The sequence below is a fragment of the Brachyhypopomus gauderio genome, chromosome 18, assembly GCF_052324685.1.
Source record: "Brachyhypopomus gauderio isolate BG-103 chromosome 18, BGAUD_0.2, whole genome shotgun sequence".
Taxonomy (NCBI): Eukaryota; Metazoa; Chordata; class Actinopteri; order Gymnotiformes; family Hypopomidae; genus Brachyhypopomus; species Brachyhypopomus gauderio.
This window is the reverse complement of record NC_135228.1, coordinates 1,566,670-1,585,977: the sequence shown is the minus strand read 5'-3', so window position 1 is coordinate 1,585,977 and position 19,308 is coordinate 1,566,670. Positions and strand designations below refer to the sequence as shown.

The 19,308-nt window shown below is 42.4% G+C and overlaps 1 protein-coding gene across 5 annotated transcripts in view; it reads right to left on the bottom strand.

Annotated features, from left to right (window-relative positions):
* LOC143481756 (uncharacterized) overlaps window positions 1-16,229 on the bottom strand; it is a 29,041-nt gene extending 12,812 nt beyond the window's left edge. For all 5 annotated transcript variants that reach the window (XR_013122064.1, XR_013122065.1, XM_076979902.1 and 2 more), the window contains exons 1-4: window positions 16,099-16,229; window positions 9,596-9,628; window positions 8,737-9,075; window positions 428-709 (exon numbers count right to left, since the gene is read on the bottom strand). Coding sequence is in view for 3 of the 5 variants with exons in the window: in XM_076979902.1 (XP_076836017.1) it covers window positions 428-709; window positions 8,737-9,075; window positions 9,596-9,628; window positions 16,099-16,129 (685 nt within the window). In the remaining 2 variants the exon portion in view is untranslated. The remainder of the gene's footprint in view (window positions 1-427; window positions 710-8,736; window positions 9,076-9,595; window positions 9,629-16,098) is intronic.
* Window positions 16,230-19,308: the final 3,079 nt, after the last annotated feature.

The following is a 19,308-nucleotide window of genomic DNA, read 5'->3' as shown; positions in this document are numbered from 1 at the left end:
GAACAGAGAAAATGTTATTCATTATTTATGATGATTAAAAATATTTAACAAGTCATCAGAACTCAGCAGTGCAGTAAATGAAAGAACTGACAGTGATTCATGGATGAAGGAGGAGAGGAAGATGTACAGGGAGGGTAATGAGAGGATGATGAGGGACAGTTGGAGATGAGGATCGCTATGGTGATGATGAATATTCAGAGGACGAGGACACCTGGTGCTTATAAGTGGTATTACTGACAGATTTATTTATGACAGTTTCATCAATCTGATATGGAGTAGTTTATGTAGATCTTTCTAGTTTTGTTGACAAAGGCCAATGTTCAGTCCTAGGACATTAATGTCTTACACTCCTCTATAGTTCATAATAATCTGGAGTCAAACATTTCCTTTTCCTCTAAATAAGTAAATGCACCACATAGAGACTCACTGTGTACTGTGATGTTGACAGGATTACTGCTCCCTCCAGATTCAGACTGACACCAGTACACTCCAGTGTGGGATGTGTAGAGGAATCTGATGGTGCATGTAGATCCTGTAAATTCTGATCCCCGCTTTGATGAACACTCTCTCACTCTCTTACTGTGTCTGTATCGTATCACTCTCCATCCAGTAGAGTCACTCTGTCCCTCACAGCTCAGTGTGAGAGAGTCACCACTAAAGTGTTGAGTTCTGTTGGGTCTGATGATCAGAGAGACTGGAGGAGACTCACCTTACAAACAGAAAACACAATTATGATGTGTTATTATGACAGTCTATTCATTACATGTTTAATGATCTAATCAACTGATGAACACATACAACATGGAAATGTCCAGTTTTACAACTAAGTTGAGTAATGAATATGCAAAGGTAGCAACCAGTTTTACACCTATTAACAGATTTAAAATCTTAAACTACAAGTTGTTCAGAAACTACTGTGATTTTTTTCTATAAACTGAATAAAGCCTTCAGTTAAATAGAGGATCTTTGTGTGTAGGTACCATTAACTAATTAACATACAGCTCATTAACATACAGTCACGCTGCTCTACTGTTTAAAGTCGGTGCCATTTTAGTTGCTTTGTTCTTCATAGGAGAAATGAAATTACAGCTCCCGCCTCCTTAAACACACATACCCACACAAGCATGAACACACACACACTCACACACACTTACTCTCCTCCCCTTTCCACACACACATGCAGTGGGGAAAAATTGAGAAAATCATTATTTGCTAATAAATTCTTTAAAAGTCAGACAAAATGATATTCTCAATTTTTTTCACATTTTGTCTCTCATAGTTGAGGTCTACCTATGATGTCAATTACCGGCCTCTCTCATCTTTTTAAGTGGGAGAACTTGCACAATTGGTGACTGACTAAATACTTATTTTACCCACTGTACACACACACACACACACACACCAGATGTCAAGTCTTCACTGTAAATATACTGATCCTTGTTGATGATGTTTGTGTTTTAGAATAGTTGGTTTTAAATAAATTTATCATTTATTTTCAGCAAATTGTCTGTGTTAATATTATTCAAAAGTGGTTGCTGCCAAAACCTCCAAAGAATTCACAGTTAAATCTACTTTAAAGGAGTAGTAGGTGAAACCCCTACAGCGTAATGCATGGCTCGTAGTGCCCGTAGACAGCCACCAGAGGGTGTGGTGTGGTGTTGTAGCGACTACTACTCCTCACAGCGAATTCCCTAACAGACAGGCACTTGGCCACTCAGGGAGTTTTAATATGGCGTCAAAATAGGACCTAATGTTTTGAGAATCAAAAAACAGAATCCATAACCAAGAAATTATGTTTTGTAATTGAGAAAACTGTCGTTAATATTGAGAGTTAAAAAAGCTGGTTTGTAAACACAATATTTATGTTTTCAATAGTCTATTTTGAGTTTAATATTCTTGAAGAATCTGTTTTCGTTTTCGTTGCGCCTTTTCTCGTTCGCACTTCTCTCGGTCTCGCTCTCGCCTCCAGAAGTTTCTCGCTTTTGACTTTTTGACCTGTTTTTACGGGTGGGCGGGATTTACACAGTCATTGGCTGATGGAGTTAAGCCCCACCCACCCATGCCATTCTACACACACACACGATTACAATATACAACAGGGTAGTCGTAACTCCAAACAATCTACTTCAGTCTATCTACTGTGGGTTACTAAAATAGATCATCGTTAAAAATAGCTGATATGAGAAAACATAAACACACATCTTGCCTGTGTTTGCCGGTGTTGTGCCGAATTCCGACTCAAACTAAGAATTACGAGAACAGTAACACACGTGATATACCGAAGTTCACCTCCGACTACGTGACCTCGCCATATTACTTTGTTCCACGTCGTTACAGACAACCGTGCATCTTATATATCTTAATGACAGTGAAATAAGTTATAATCACAGTACCCGAACCCACCCCGATTAACAGGAGTACTGTGATTATAACTTATTTCACTGAGCACTCTAGGTTTGTCCTAGCTACATAATAAGATATATTTAGGTAATAATTGTCTATTTTATATTTTATTTTATTACAAATAAAATAAGTCAGGTTGTCATTAAGATATATAAGATGCACGGTTGTCTGTAACGACGAACAAAGTAATATGGCTTTTGGTTTGCTCAAGCCGAGGCTCAGTTTGCCATCCGGAAAATCACGGGGGACGACACGATGTATTATTATGTCGTCGCGGCCCTGAACAACGGCACCGCCTCCAGAGTGGTGAGTTTTCTTCAAGAACCTCCGGAGGACGATAAGTATGAAGCCCTTACTAGAACTACCAAACCCTCGTCTTTAGACAGACTCCCTACTAGACTTCCAACTTATGTCAAATGACATAAGTCTCTTGCTCTCTTGGTAGGTGTGATTAGCCCTTCTTACCTCCAGTGTTATGTAAATAAGGCATGTGTCAGCTGTTGCTGTTGACACACCTTTCAATACTCACCTTTGGCTGCCTCATGAGACTGCAAGCTCTCTTGCAAGAAGTCTGCTCATCTCAGGATATGTTTGAGATTTGATTTGTGAAAGGTTGAAATAATGTGAAATTGACACAAACATAATATTTGAATTATAGTGGCCTATGAGTGGCATTTTCATCAGTCAAAATAACTGATTTTTTAACCTTATTTGAAATAGTTTTTGTCTTTTGAAAAACTGACACTAGGTAAAGATATGGTTACATAAATTTTTACAAAAAAATCCTCAGCTACTTGAAATAGAATAATATTCTTGAGCAATTTTAACTTATCAAGATGGTACTTTTTGCAGTGTGCCTCTTCCAAAAACACAACAGCCATAACTAGTAAACAAAAAGAGGAAATTTAGGAAATCTCACACTGCAGAAAGTAGCATTTTCATTAGTCAAATAGCTCTGATTTTTTTTACCTTATTTGAAATAGTTTTTGTCTTTTGAAAAACTGCCACTAGGTAAAGATATGGTTACATAAATTTTTACAAAAAAAATCCTCAACTACTTGAAATAGAATAATATTCTTGAGCAATTCTTGAGCAATAGTTTTTGTCTTTTGAAAAACTGCCACTATATGTGCCACTATATCCCATATGTGCAACACCAGGGTTTTTTCTTCTACATTCCATCTGAGTCAATGGATCTACACAGTTCCCACTATCACTCACCCACACCCCCCCCCCCCCCCCCCCGTCTACCTGAGATGGCTCCATATACATAACAAAGGACAGGCCTGGATGGCCTGGTGCCCAGCACCTCGTCTTTTGACGAGCTCTTGATAGCTAGTAGGGGAGTATGAAAATGCTTGTAGTCCTAGTGTTAAGTCGCTCCTCCTACAAATTTTCGAGCTTTAGGAGTTGGAGCATGTCCGCAGGCTTCTTTCGCTGTCTGGTTTGGGCAATTCCAAACCTTCGGAGCTGATGGATCACACTGGGCAACCACCCGCCGTGTTTTCTGTTCAGAGAGATTTTCCTTCAGCAGTTACCCAGCGACGATCGCACAACTTTGGCGGGTTCTACCCTCGGGGATTATTGTGCATTAGCTAGGGAGGCCGACAAGATTTTCTTGGCCAAGCAGTGTTTGGCAGCCACGCATGTCTGTACACCTCCGCTCACCTCTGGCGCTGCCGTCTGTGCATCCATGCCTCCGCCCTCCCCAGCTCTGTGTTTTTACCACGCGTGTTTCGGAGCCAAGGCCAGAAGCTGCCGCCCACCATGCGGTTTCAGGAAGCCGGGAAAAGTGAGGGCCGACGCCTGCTAGCGGCTACAGGCGTCTGCCGTTCCAGTAGCCTGCTTTTCCTCATGGACGCGGTCTCGGGGCACCATTTTCTCTGCGACACGGGTGCTCAGTTGATGGACCGCCTCCAAGATGGACATGAAGTCAGGCCACGCTGGCCCCGCCCTGGAGGCCGCCAAAGGTAGCTCTATTCCCACGTACGGGCAACGGTCGGTGCCACTGTGCTTCAGTGGGCAGCGGTTCACATGGCCTTTTGTGCTGGCGAAGGTTTCCACTCCCCTCTTAGGTGCCGATTTCCTGTGTGCCAACAGCTTGCTGGTCAATATTAGGAACAGACGTCTCGTAAATCCAGAGACTTTCAGCTCTCTCCCATGCTTGCTTAGTCGTTTAAGCTCCTCCAACCTGTCGGGTGTGTTCTCTGTCTCTGACGATTTCTCATGTCTCCTTGCAGAGTTTCCTGGTCTGACGGAACCCACGTTTTCTTCGGACAGCAGCAGGCATGAGGTTGAGCATCACATCACAACCTCGGGCCCACCTGTTCACGCTCCTGAAGGTCTGCCCGTCAGCAGTGTCAGCTGGCCTTCATCTCAGAGTTCACCACGAACATCCAGCACATTGCGGGGAAAGACAACTCGGTGGCCAACTGCCTCTCTCGTGGGGTCGTCGACGCCGTGCACCTCGGCATCGACTACTCCTGTATGGCAGCAGACCAGACGCTGGACCTGGAGGTCCAGGCCTACAGGATGGCAATCACCGGCCTGCAGTTGGCGGATGTTCCCTTCAGTGATGCAGGTGTGACGCTCCTCTGTGACATGTCCATGGGCCGGCCTAGGCCTATCGTCCCCGCCCGCTGGCACAAGCTGGTTTTTGATTCCATACACGGTCTCTCACACCCCGGCAGGAGGGTGACGCAGAAGCTAGTGGCGGACAAGTTTGTCTGGCATGGCCTCAGGAAGGATGCTCGCGATTGGGTTAGTGCTTGTGTAGCCTGCCAGCACGCCAAGGTGCACATACACGTTAAGGCCCCGCTGGATTCATTTCCTGTGGCAGAGCGGCGTTTCGACCACGTGCATGTGGAATTAGTGGGGCCGCTGCCACCATCCCATGGTTTCTCTCACCTCCTCACCATCGTCGACAGAACCAAGAGGTGGCCGGAAGCCATACCGCTGTCCTCCACTACGGCCTCGGAAGATGCCGTAAAATGAAAGTTAACATTATGCTTTCTGAAAATTTGACCTAAAGGTAACATATATAATGAAAAAAGGATTGGACCTAGTATGGATCCCTGTGGGACACCATATTTCACATCACCTGTAGAGGAGAATGAGTTGCCCATGTTTACTGAAAAAGTCCTATGTTCCAGATAGGATTTAAACCATCTTAGGGCCACACCCTCTACCCCCACCCACTCCTTCAAACGATCAATCAGTAAGTCATGGTCAATTGTATCAAAAACAGAGCTTAGATCCAACAGCATGAGAATGGCACAATTACCAGAGTCTACAGACACTAAAATATCATTTGTCACCTTAAGAAGGGCAGATTCCGTGCTGTGCATTGCCTTAAAACCTGACTGGAAAATCTCAAACACACTATTAGATCTTAAAAATGGTAAAAACTGAGAGTACACAACCTTTTCAAGTAACTTAGCTAGAAATGGTAATTTGGAAATAGAGCGATAGTTACTACACATTGTTGCATCTAGATTTGGCTTTTTAAGCAAGGGAGTGACTACAGCATGTTTAAAAATTACAGGGACCATTCCAGTAGCAAGGGAACTATTAATGATTCCTAAGATAAATGGACCTAAAACCTCAAATGATGCCTTGATCAGCTGGGGTGGCAAAAAGTCAAGTGGGATAGTTGTTAGCTTTATATTCAGCATAAAATTGGCAAGCTCTGATATTGAAACGGTTTCAAATTCTCTGAAAACCCCTTTACATTGAAAAGGAGGAGAACCTTCCAGACCTGCATATGGAAAGAGAGATCTAAAAGATTCAATCTTACCAAAAAAAAAAGTTTAAAAACTCTTCACTAAGATCAGGAAGTACATGTCAGATACAGGATTAAGTATAGAGTTAATTGTACTAAACAGTACTTTGGGTCTATTGGCATTTTGAGCTGTTTTAACCGCTAGTTGATAGTTGCGTAGACAACTCTGGAATATATCAAGATTAACTTGTAGTCTTTGTGTTTTCCATTTCCTCTCAGCTCTCCTACAAGCCGCTCTAATTTTCTGAGTACAAGGATTCAGCCAGGGATGGACTTTAGATTTCACCTGTTTAAATTTCAAGGGAGCAACAGAGTCAAGAGCAGCTGAACAGTTATGATAGAATGACGTGACTATATCATCAACACTAGGCTGTTTCAAGTCAATATTATTTAACTTTACACAGTCTAAAAACGCATTAGAAAAGTCACTGGCTGTAGATGAATTGATACGCCTACACAGGTGATAGGCTCCCCTGGGTCATGCTGGGCCTCAGGTCATCCCCCAAAGAGGATCTCCAGGCTTCCTCGGCCGAACTTGTTTATGGCCAGCCCTTGCGAGTCCCTGGGGATTTTCTCTCTTGTTCTACTGCTCTGTGATCCGCTGGCCACCTGCGGAAGGCCCTTCGTGAGTTCTTGGGTGCTTTTGTCCCTGTGCCCACCTCTCAGCATGGCGTATATAATTGCTCTAAATGTGGGAAAGTTCTGATGAAGTTAGTTCACACAACCGCTTCCCTCGTGCACATTTTATTGAGTCTTACAATCTAATTATTGCAAATACAAGCATCTCCATTTTTACCGGCTTAAACAAGAATTATTCACCAGTTATTATAGAGCATAGTTCGCTTTTCCAGTACGCAAGTCTAGCTAACATCGCTAGCTATCTAGCTACAACATGACTAGCTAACATATTGATACACAGAACAGCATAGCTAGCTATATAGCTAAGACTAGCCAACATATTTGTACATAGAAACCAGTACATTCAGAACGACATTTATGTGCATTTGACATTTATGTAAACATGCAAAGCAAGTTACAAGTATGACTCAATCCGCCTTTGGCAGTATTTTTCCTCACCTAAATGTGGGAAAGTTCGGATGAAGTTAGTTCACACAACCGCTTCCCTCGCGCACATTTTATTGAGTGAGGAAAAAGCGGCTCGCGGGTTTTCTCCCCAAAGTCCTGAACTCCACCTGCTGGCGATGCCCGGTACATCACCCCATATTTCCACCCAAACTATATACAGACATGAATCCTGAGCCCCTTACACGTACAGCGGTCCCGTTTTCCACCTTCTTTGCGTGCTGCTAGGTTTGTGTTCATCCTGCATGATGCGCACCGCAGTCCCCTCCGCCCGATCTACGACGGCCCTTTCCGAGTGCTGGAGCCGGGGGACAAGTTCTTCAGGGTGGACATCGGGGGTGTCCCCAAGAGCATTTCAGTGGACCGTCTGAAGCCGGCCCACTTGGACTTGGATGGTGCTGTGGTGACGGCACGGCCAGTGAGCCGTGGGTGGCCCCCGGTCGTTGGTCCTGCCCACCCTGCAGGTGAACCGGCCTGTGCAACTGCCCCGCCAGCGGGTGGTGTGAGCCGGTCTGGGCGGTTGATTCGTCCCCCTTGCCGGTTGGACATGTCTGTTTTTGTGAATTCTGGGGGGGCGTGTGTAGCGACTACTACTCCTCACAGCGAATTACCTAACAGACAGGCACTTGGCCACTAAAGTAGTTTTAGCCCTTTAAGTGACACTGGGGGAGCGGCACCTGCGTGCACCAGGGGAGGGGGAGAAAACAGTGCTATTGTTTGAGTTGCGTGGAAAAATTAAAAAAAATCTGGATTTTTGGATTAAGCAGTTTCTGCCTCGGTTCTCGAACCCGCTTCAGTGTCTATGGCACGTGTGCCACCGTTGGCACGCCGAGGCATAATCACTGGCACGCAACACGCTGGACCAGCATCAGCAAAAAAATTTAATAATAAAAAATCTCACAGAGAGCACGATTCTCCAATCGAAATCGCTCCTCAACACTCTGCTCGCGATATAATACTTAATTTGTGTCCATTTATACCTCCCCTCCACTAACAATTTTCACTCGCCACATAACCACCCCACCCCCCCGCTCCAATTAAATTTCTTGATAGTAGCATTATAATCTGGTAGTGCTCTGAAGCAGCTCATCCAGTTCCCTGTGTGACTCTCACACTTTCACTTGTGGACTTGTGCCTCTCACTGTTTATGGACTTTAATTAATCAGACCAAGTTAAGCTCCTGCATCTGTTTACATTACTTACGTTAAAATGTCCCCATTCAGATATAAAATTGATATTGTAATACACAAGTGAGTAAAAAAAATTTTCTCAGCTATATTCCTTTTTAATTTTACCTCTCACGCACATGCACACACATTTATGGACTGTAGTAGGATTGCTTGTAGTTGTTACCGTTCTTTATTTCAATCTGTATTTTGCTTTTTGTTGTCGCATTAAACATCACTAGTATCCTGTATCTATCATGATTATTTCAGACACCAACCCATATTACTGTTGTATTTCCTCACCAGTGATCCATAGTGGCTGTAGGTTGCTGTACTCTGTCTGATTGGCTGATTCTCGTCTCTCTGGTCTGCACACATAAACTCCTGTGTGCTGAAGAGCAGCAGGACTGAGAGTGTAGGAGCCTCCAGCTCCTCTGCTGCTGTCTGAGAGGAGATCTACACCATACATCACATAGCCTTTAGTGTCATTTATTGGAGTTAAACCTTCTTTGTAGGGAACAGCTCTGTACCAGCTGAATGTCCATCCTGTAGAGGAGTCTTTGACCTCACAGCTTAGAGTCACTGAGACTCCTTCAGTCAGCCAGCTCTGTGGAGACACACTCAGAACTGCCTTTGGTTTCCCTGTAACACAGAAAATACAAAATTCTGAGCCTGTAAAATTTTTGCATGCACAACAACCTTGCAATTAATGAGTAAAGTAAAAGAAACGAGTCTCACAAACACACAAACTCATTACAACACAATCACTGAGATCTGATTATCACTTCTCCTGTTTATGAAGAATACTTTGTTTCATTATACTTAAACATTACATTTTTATCTTTCTTTAGTCTTTGCATGGTTATATCCCTAAGCGTGCCACAAAATAATGTTAGCAAAGTACCCTGTGTTGTGAGTGTGTGACTACACACCTCTACCACTTTACATCAACATCTGTGGATTTCAGTTGGCTTGCATTTGTTGTCCCTGAACATGGCAACAGTGGAATTACAAAATAGAAATAGAAGTGGGTTTTGCAGGGCTGTATAATTTATGGTAGTGGCTGAGCAAAGTTCTAGACGGCTCTAAAAGTAAATATTGCTCCCCCCCAAAAAAAACAAACAAAAAAAAACAATAAAAAGCATAAACAAGTAGAAATCACCTTCAGCTGGACAAACTCGAAGTGAAGTCAGCACTAAAGTATGGAGAAAACAACAGTAAAAGAACATGTAAACAATTATTTTACATTTATTTATTTATGTTAAATTTGTAAGAAAACACATCAGACAAACTGAAAATAAAATGAGCTTCAACGAACAGAAAATGTTTTCAGCCTATTTCTGTTGACACAGTTCAAGCGAAGGAAAAAAGCATAAGGCCATCATGCAGGTATATGTGGGCGGAGCACATCTTGTCCCGCAGCCCTGTTGTCTGTGAGTTCTGTCTGTATTGATTTGTCTTTCTATTGTGTCTTAGCCATTGGTATGTGTTGGGTCTTTGTTTAACGTTTTATGGGATCTGACCCTGGACTGCTTCTATGACCCTAAATTTTGGATTGGCCTATATTAAATCTCCTATATGACCGTGATTATGGATTACCCTTTAATAAATCTCCTCTATGACCATGAGTATGGTTTACCCTTTAATAAATCTCCTCTATGAGCATGAGTATGTATTACAACAAAACAAGCCTGAGATGTCACAAATGTGATGCTTATATGTTTGCAAGGCTCACTCTCACGAATTCACACACACACACACACACACACACACACACACACACACACACACACACACACACACACACACACACACACACACCATGTTGAGATTGGTTTTTGGTTTTCAATTTATTTTTGTCATGTCCAGCCCCTCCCTCCTCCCTGGTCCCGCCTAGCTTCCCCGTTCCCATGGTTTCTGCCTCTGTCTGCCACGCCCCTATCCTCATTGTTCCCACCTGCGTCTCGTTTCACCATCATGTTGTCTGTGTATTTAAACCCTTCCGTGCTACACTCCTGTGTTGGTCATTGTTTGTGCGTGAGTCTTCCCTTGCCTTCATACCTGTTGGATTCCTGTTTCTCTTTTCGCCTGATTCATGTTCCTGGTTTGTTCTCTGGTTATTTCTAGTGGTTTATGTTTTCCTCCCCTATTGCCCTGGTTGTATTCCTCTGTGTCCAGTTAGCTATTCAGTTTAGTTTTTTACTTGCTGAGTTCAGTTGTTTTCGGGTTAAGTCTCTTGTCAGTTGTCTGGTTATGTTTCTCATCTCTCTCTCCAGTTGTTGCTGTTTCCCCTCGTTGTTTTATGGTTCACCTCTTTGCCGTTAGTCTCATTCTGGTTCGTTATGATCCTGTACCTGTGGTCTCCATTTTGTTGTTTTGTATTCTTGTCTAACTATATTACCCTTTCTGTATTTTGTGTAGTCCCTCTCTGCCTCCTCTGCATAAGTGTAGTGTTGTGTTATTTCCTATTTGAATAAATATTCATTACATTGCATTTGCGTCACCCCTGCCTATGACAAACGTTACAATTTTTTATATTACATGTTCATTTTGTTATACATTTTCAGTGCCTATTTGTATTTTCATTGCAGTTCCTTCATGTATAATATGCAGAGGATTCAGTGCCAATTGGAAATGTAATCGCTACTAGGCAAAAATGGAAATGCAGTCCACAAAATGCATTGCTTTCCATACAAGCATGCAGAATACGTGCCAAAATGAAATGCAAAAGCACTATTACATTACATTACAATGCACTTTATCTCTTTATTGAAAAACAATACACACAAATTTGCATTCAAAACCAAAATGCTGGATTTGTGCCAGAATTGCATACAATATAGCTCGAAATGTAATCACAGCACAGAGGTATTGCTTTTCACCGTACGGTATTTCAGACATAAATGTCTCCTTTAAATGTAATGATCATGAGATTGATTTACACACTGATGTGATGAAAACATGCCACAATGAAAAGTAAAAGCTCCAGTGTGTGGATTTGTATTGAAAGAAAGAAACGCTGAATTCGTGCCAGAAGCCACCTTGAAATGCAATCGACTGAACGTCATTGTATTCCACTGTGTCTCTGCAAAGCTGTATTCATGCCAGAATTAAATCTAATCACTGTCCAATAGGAACGCTCGCCTGAATTTGGGGCGGAGCTTAGACTCCAGTCAGAAGCAATCGCTCATAGTTGGACTTGAAAGCAGCAGAAATGTCTTTTCACGACAGAATAAAAGAGGAAATAAACAGTCTAATTGGACAAATTGAGGCTGGTGCAGTTACAGACGACTACGTGCTTAACTTAATTAAGCTGAAGGTGCTGGACAATATTGAAAATGGACCTTGAAAGTGTCGTACATGTGCTTGAATTCCACCTTGTAAAGGTTGATGAACCCTGCAAACAGCGCTGAAGAGCAGAGCCCCCGCGATTGCTACCCGTATTTTCCAGATTATAAACCGCTACTTATTCCCTCACGCTTTGAACCATGCGACTTATAATGAGGTGTGGCTTTTCTGTAGATGTTTCTTCACCTGTCAGGGGTGGAACAGGAAGTTAATCAGGTGGTAGGACAAAGTTGTGAATCAAAGAAGAAAGTGCTCATTTTCATTTAACTCATGCAAGCAGCAGGCACGAAGGAGAATTTTTTTCAAACGAACGTGTTGTGCCAAATTCCGAGTCCCCTCGTTTGCACACGCATAAAAACGCTACAGATGATATTCCGGAGTTACAGTGATTTTAACTTAGTTCATTGAGCACTCTAGTTTTGTCCTAACTAGATATTTAGACATAATACTGCTGTAATACTGCAAAGTCATGGTCAGAGGTGAACTTCGTATAGCCAGTGTGTAATTTATTTAAAATAATTAACACCCTTGAGCCAGTGTGGCTTTGGACATAGATAATTCCGTGCCGATGAATGGTGGTGAAAAATGTTATTTGTGCTAAAACAGACCAGGCAATTTTAACCGGGAACACTAAAGTAAGGGGCGGTAGGTGAACATGACAGTAGATTTAATCAAATACATAATTGCTTATTAGTCCCTTATGTAATGGATTATATTGGCTGTAGTGCATCCCAATATAATGTAACAGAAAGTGCTTTTTTTTCCCCTTGTAAGTGGCCTTTTCCACCAGTAGAGAAATGGACTCAACCTTTGACCCAGATATTTAATGTCTGTTCAGACAAATCTGAAATATAGAGGTCCAAAATTGTAACAGTATTGGTCCACACTGTAACAGTAATTGGTCCACACTGTAACAGTACTATGCACATCGGCCCATGTCCGGGTCCGGGTTGCAAACCTCCCTCTCCCCCTCCCCTGTATGGGTTTCCCTTGGTACGGTGAGTTTGTGTTTGTGTCTGTTGTGCTGTTCTTGTTGGTGGTTGTGGTGTTGCTACTCCCTCATTTTTCCCCTCCATTGTCGGTCTTTGTATTATCGTTTGTATCTGTCTAAGTTGTTATTTAATGTTCAATGTTTGCACCAGTATCTTGGCTTCCTCTGTCTCGCAACGGTGGCAAGAATAAACTATCGCTGAATCAAAAGCATGAGAAGTTGTAATTCAGACCATTTATCTCTCTTTTTAAAGTAAAAAATAAAATATAACGTACAGTCCATAACGTAGTAGATTATAGTGGCAGTGTTGGGGCTACATGGATTACATTATGACTCATATTGATGAGAACTGATGTAACAGGAGCTCATATTGATGAGGACTGTTACCAGTTCACACACAGCACCAAAACGAGGAGAACAGGGCTGATCTGTGTGTGGGAGATTGGAAGAAACTTTGCAATTTGTGAATAACGTACAAGATGCACTATGTGGCAGACTGGTGCACATCCTTAGCAATAAAAAATACAGAAAGTGACTGATCGAAGCAACAGGAAAGAATCTTAACACCTCAGTAATTTATCGCATTGTCCCTGTCTGAGAATAAACATTTCCAGTGCAGTCCAGTGCAAGACAAACTACAATAAGGGTGAATGTTTGAACATAGAGCAGCACTGTGCTGTTGTAGTAGAACAGGGTGGAGCTGTGGGGTGGGTGGAGGTCGCAGCTGCTGTTTGTTTCCTGTGTGGTGCCACCACAATATGACACATGGGTTTATTTTACATACTGACACCTTTAAAATGAACAATAGAAGTGAAATCTAAAGTTTGACTTTAGATCAATTAGGGGTGGGTATCACCACTGATTTCCCATTTCAATTCAATTCCGATTCACAAGGTCCCGATTCAATTCGATTTTCGATTCGATCCGATTCAATATCGACTCTTGTAGGGACATTTCAGTTACAATAAAAAGTGTAGTTTGAATGTGAAATGTTATACTTGACGCGTCGCAACCGGCGTGAGGGTCCGCGCGCCAAAAATGACGTAATGGCGGTGGCTCCGCTCAAGCGCTGTCGCTTCGCGCGGTTGTGCACCTCTCGAATTTTGTAATTTCGCGCATGCTACGCTTCAGCGCAATGAACAAAGTCATGTTTGCAGGGTTCATACACCTTTAAAAGGTGGAATTCAAGCACGTCGGTTATTTTTTTGGCACGGGGAGAACTTGTAGTTTAATCGCAAATGCCTTCTCTAGTGGAGTTTGTTTGGGTTCTGGCGTTTTTTGAATATCAGGATGGTGTCGCGTTAAATGATTTTTCAGATTTGTGGTATTCCCACAATATTTCACCTCCATGTTGCACAGTTTACACACGGGGGGGGGGGGGGGGGGGGGGTGGTATGTGGCGAACGTCAGTTGTTGAGCGGGGGGGGGGGGTGTATACATTGTATATCGCGATCGATCGCCAGTGGAGGGCGACATAGATATGGATCGGAGGTAAATAAACTTGATTTTTTTTCTCGCCGCGTGAAATCGGAGGTGTGGCGGCGTGTGAGCGTGTGAAGACGGTCAAATACGTGTGTCACATGCTCAATGCGTGAGACTTGAGAGCCCTGGCTATAAATGTTATAGGAAGAAAGTTTGAATTTGGATAAATCTCTTTTTGGAGCTTAATCTTGGTATTCTTAGCTTGTTCTAGTGCTCACCAAAGTAAGAAAGTAGGCTACTAAAATATAAATATGATTCTAAACATTATGGATGACTCTGGTTCCATTTTGCCATCAAATTTGTACATAGAATTAAGCTTGAATTCTACAGGGCTGCACCAGAAGAGTTCCTTCAGTGTGTTTATACTGACACAGGCCCGTAGCCAGGGGGGATCGAAGGATTCGTTCGATCCCCTCCCCCCCCGGCCCCCGCCCCCGCACCCGCACCCTCCCTCCGTACACACATGCCCCTCAAGATAGGTAGGCTATTCAATGAATGAATTGTTAATCTCCGGTGAACATACAGACAAACAAATAAGGACAGCAACAACAGACTCACAACAAACTTATAACAGTGTTGCCAACTCTCACGCAATGAGCCTGAGACACGCGCATTTGACCGTTTTCACACGCTCACACACCATACATCCGATTTCTCACGCTGAAAAAAATCTAGTTTATTTATCTTCGATCTACATCTATGATTCGGGTTTCCATCCAAACCTTTCGAAAAAATAATGCGCAATTTCCAAGTTTCGGCAGAAAAAAATGTGAATTAAGCATTGTTTCCATTCATTACAGTTATGCGAATAAACTTTACATCACGTGAGAGGACGCCAAACAATAGTGGTTTTACGTCCATCTGGCAGTTATGCATTTTTGCACGTTGAGGTTGTGAAACATTTTTTTCTTTTTCTTTTCTTTACATGGAGAAGTTAAATTCAATTTTTGCTCTCTCCAGAACTGTTTTTGTATGCATTTGCCATCTTTACATCGCGATCATGTACAGAACCACTTGACTTGAGGCATGACATGTCATCGTTTATGCGAAAAACCCTTTTCCATCCAGTTTTTCCGAATTTTGGCGATGCGATAGTCTAACTTTTCCACCTCCTCCTAGCGTAAACATCTTTTTGTGATATTTGGGGCTTTTTTCGAATTTTGGTCTTTTTCCATCCAGCTTTTTTCATGCGCATTTTCAAAATGCGCAAAAACTCGGTGGATGGAAAACCCACTGAGTTACTAGTTCGCTCTGGCGCCAACCACTGGCGATCGATCGCTATAGGCGCAGCATAGAGGAAACATATAAGACATAACCCCCCCCCCCTCACTCCACTTTTGGGGGAAAAAGATCCCCCCCATCACAATGCTGGCTACGGGCCTGTAAAATATAAATAAATATGATTCTAAACATTATGGATGACTCTGGTTCCATTTTGCCATCATATTTGTACATAGTAGAATTAAGCTTGAATTCTACAGGGCTGCCCCAGAAGAGTTCCTTCAGTGTGTTTATACTGACACCACAAGGTCCTGCCCAAAATTCAAGATATGACAAGTTGGGAATGAGAAAGTGTTGGATAATCAAATCATCTCCATCATTCATGAACAGCACCTAACAACATCCTCCTGCTCTCCAGCCAGTACATCAAACACAACCCATTACACAACACACATACAGTGAGGACAACAGACCATATAGAGCTGACTCTCTGATACTCCCCTCTGAGGGAATTACACAACTATCACACTGGACCTCATCACTCAGGATCCTCAAACTGGATATTACCAACTTCATACAGCACCACTAACTCTAATGAAGACATAAAGAGAACATTTACTCACAGAGAATCACAGGCAGTGGACTGAGCTCCATACTGTCCAGTAATGACACACTGACTGAACTACTGTCAGTATTAAACACTTCATGTGTTCATGTAGTACAAACACTTCTGAAAGAGAGAAGGAGAAAAGAGGGATGTGGTTACCCTTTTATATTTCATGTCTCTGGTGTGAGTGTTTCACAGATCAGTAACAACTTTAGTGGACACAGACTAGAGTTCTAGTTCCTTCCCTTTTCTCATGAAGAGATCTCATTTTACTCCCCCTTACAGATACAGACACACTCCAGATCTGGAGTATGAGGAGCAGCAGCAGATGTTCATTGTAAAGGTCGTGGTTGCCACTACCTGCAGTAAGAGCACTGCCCACCTGCTCAAGTGGGATGTAGAACAAATCTGGAAAATATCCAAGTGTAACGCGCTAGACATCAGGGAGCGATAAGGTGGACACAAACGAGCAACACATGATTACAATAATATCTATCTATCTAACAGCATTCCAATTTCTGGGTCATAAATGAAGACATTGGTCAAGTCCGACATAGAAACATAACCTACACTAAAAGATATTCATACACACAAGTAATCCACACCGTAATCTGACATAGAAAAGAACCATGGAACTATAAGCTATAGCAAAGACAATGATCCACAACACAAACAAGCAAACAAAGCATATATATAGACCATACTAAACATGAAACACTTGGATACACTAATGAGGGCTAACTGTGACGGAGGGGGCCAGGTTACAAAATACAAGGAGGCACTGAATGACTGAACACACCAAAACAAAACATAGCCTACATGTTTGACAGTTGGAGGAAGTAACCATGACACCAAAGTTGAATTAGGCATCAGAGTACTACATATTAAGTTATACCACACTGGATGAAGAACAATTTAAAGTGTGATGAAGCCACTGCAAAAGCATTTCACAGTCCTCTTTCAATTCCTTCCTTGGGTTGTCCTGTGTGTGGTATGTTTGTGTGTGTGTGTGTGTGTGTGTGTGTGTGTTTGTGTGTGTTAGCCTGTGTGTTTTGTCAGTTTGTGCATGTTACTCGTTTCACATTAGCTTGTGCAGATTAGCTCCCTGCATGCCACCATGAGAGCTGATGCCTCAGGAGAGAGAGAGTGGAGTTTTCTCCCTGAGTTCATTGACTACTATGGGGGGGGGGTTAGGGTTAGAACTCAAACCTTGAAAACTTGAACACAAAATGTTCATTTTTTCTCGCTCCAAGATTCACCAGCTCTGAAATATAAATGGGATATATCTCATCCTGGTATGAGGAGACCTTTCTTAGATCTTTCAGTTACAGTTGTGATCAAATTTATTCAACCCCCAATGCTGCGAAGGGTTTTATGGAATTCAGTGCACATTTGTAATTGTGTTCATAATGAAATCTTACAAGGACTTGTTAAAGAACTAAATGCAACTAAGATAGCATCAATTTTTTTTGTCATAAAGTATTAAATGGCCTTTTTGTGATTTCTTCATTGACACAATTATTCAACCCCTTTACGACTACCACTCCTAAGAACAGAGGTTCATTCCAGTGTTTTCCATCAGGTATTGAAAACATCTGTGGATGTCAACGAGCAGCAACCAAGCATGATAAGCACCAATTAGGCAGATTTAAAAGGACTGTGATACTCAGCTCCTTCTAGACATCTACTGGTGTGTTTCCAAGCATGGTGAAGGCAAGAGAATGGTCCCAGAAGACAAGAAAAGAGGTTATTGCTCTTCACAAGAATGGCAATGGATATAAAAAGATTGCGAAGTTGTTAAATATTCCAAGAGACACTATCGGAAGTATCATTCGCAAGTTCAAGTTAAAGGGCACAGTGGAAACGTTACCTGGTCGTGGCAGAAAGATCCTGACCGCGACTGCTGTGCGCTACCTGAAGCGTAATGTGGAGAAAAATCCCCGCGTGACTGCTAAGGAACTGAAAAAAGACCTGTCAGATGTGGGCACTGAAGTTTCAGCTCAGACAATAAGGCGCGCACTGCATAACGAAGACCTCCATGCCAGAACGCCCAGACGCACCCCCTTGCTGACTCCAAAGAACAAGAAAAGTCGACTGCAGTATGCCAAAAGTCATGTGAACAAGCCACAAAGGTTTTGGGACAGTGTACTGTGGTCAGATGAAACTAAATTAGAACTGTTTGGGACAATGGACCAGCGCTATGTTTGGAGAAGGAAGAACCAGGCTTATGAACAAAAGAACACCTTGCCTACTGTGAAGCATGGCGGGGGGTCAATTATGCTTTGGGGCTGTTTTGCTTCTAATGGTACAGGAAAGCTTCAACGTGTGCAGGGTACCATGAATTCCCTTCAGATCTTGGAGGAAAATGTGATGGAGTCAGTCACAAACCTGCGGCTTGGGAGACGTTGGACCTTCCAACAGGACAATGATCCGAAGCACACATCCAAGTCCACTAGAGCATGGTTGAACATGAAAGGCTGGAACATTCTAGAGTGGCCATCGCAATCACCAGACTTAAATCCAATTGAGAACCTCTGGTGGGACCTAAAGAAGGCAGTTGCAGTGCGCAAGCCTAAGAATGTGACTGAACTGGAGGCTTTTGCCCATGAAGAATGGGCTAAGATACCCATAGGTCGCTGCAAGACACTTGTGTCAAGCTATGCTTCACGCTTGAAAGCTGTCATAACTGGAAAAGGATGTTGTACTAAGTACTAAAAAATAATGTCACTAGGGGGTTGAATAAAACTGATAATGATGTGAGCACAGTAAAGACATTTGTGGTTATTCCATCATAAATATTATGTTATGTTTGTCTAATTTATAAGTGCCTCTTTGATATAATTGTAAATAAGATGACTGAAATGATCAAAATCAATGTCAAACTGGCCAAAACACTTTATTTCAGTGGGGGTTGAATAAATTTGATCACAACTGTAAGTCTGCAAATTCTGGTTAATCTTACACCATCTATAGACCTATGCACTCTCATTTCTATATACAGCACTACTCAAAATATAATATAATAATATATTATATATTATTAATAATATGCTTAAACACTTCAGAAACCTTCAGGATGATCCAGTGACCACGTTCATTTTTAAGAATCCTCCACTAATCTCTGGCAGACAAGACGAAACAAATCAAAAGACACACTTGTCTGTGATAAATGACCAGTCAAACAATAACTGAGGTACTGTAGCCTGCAACCACTGCATATGTGCTT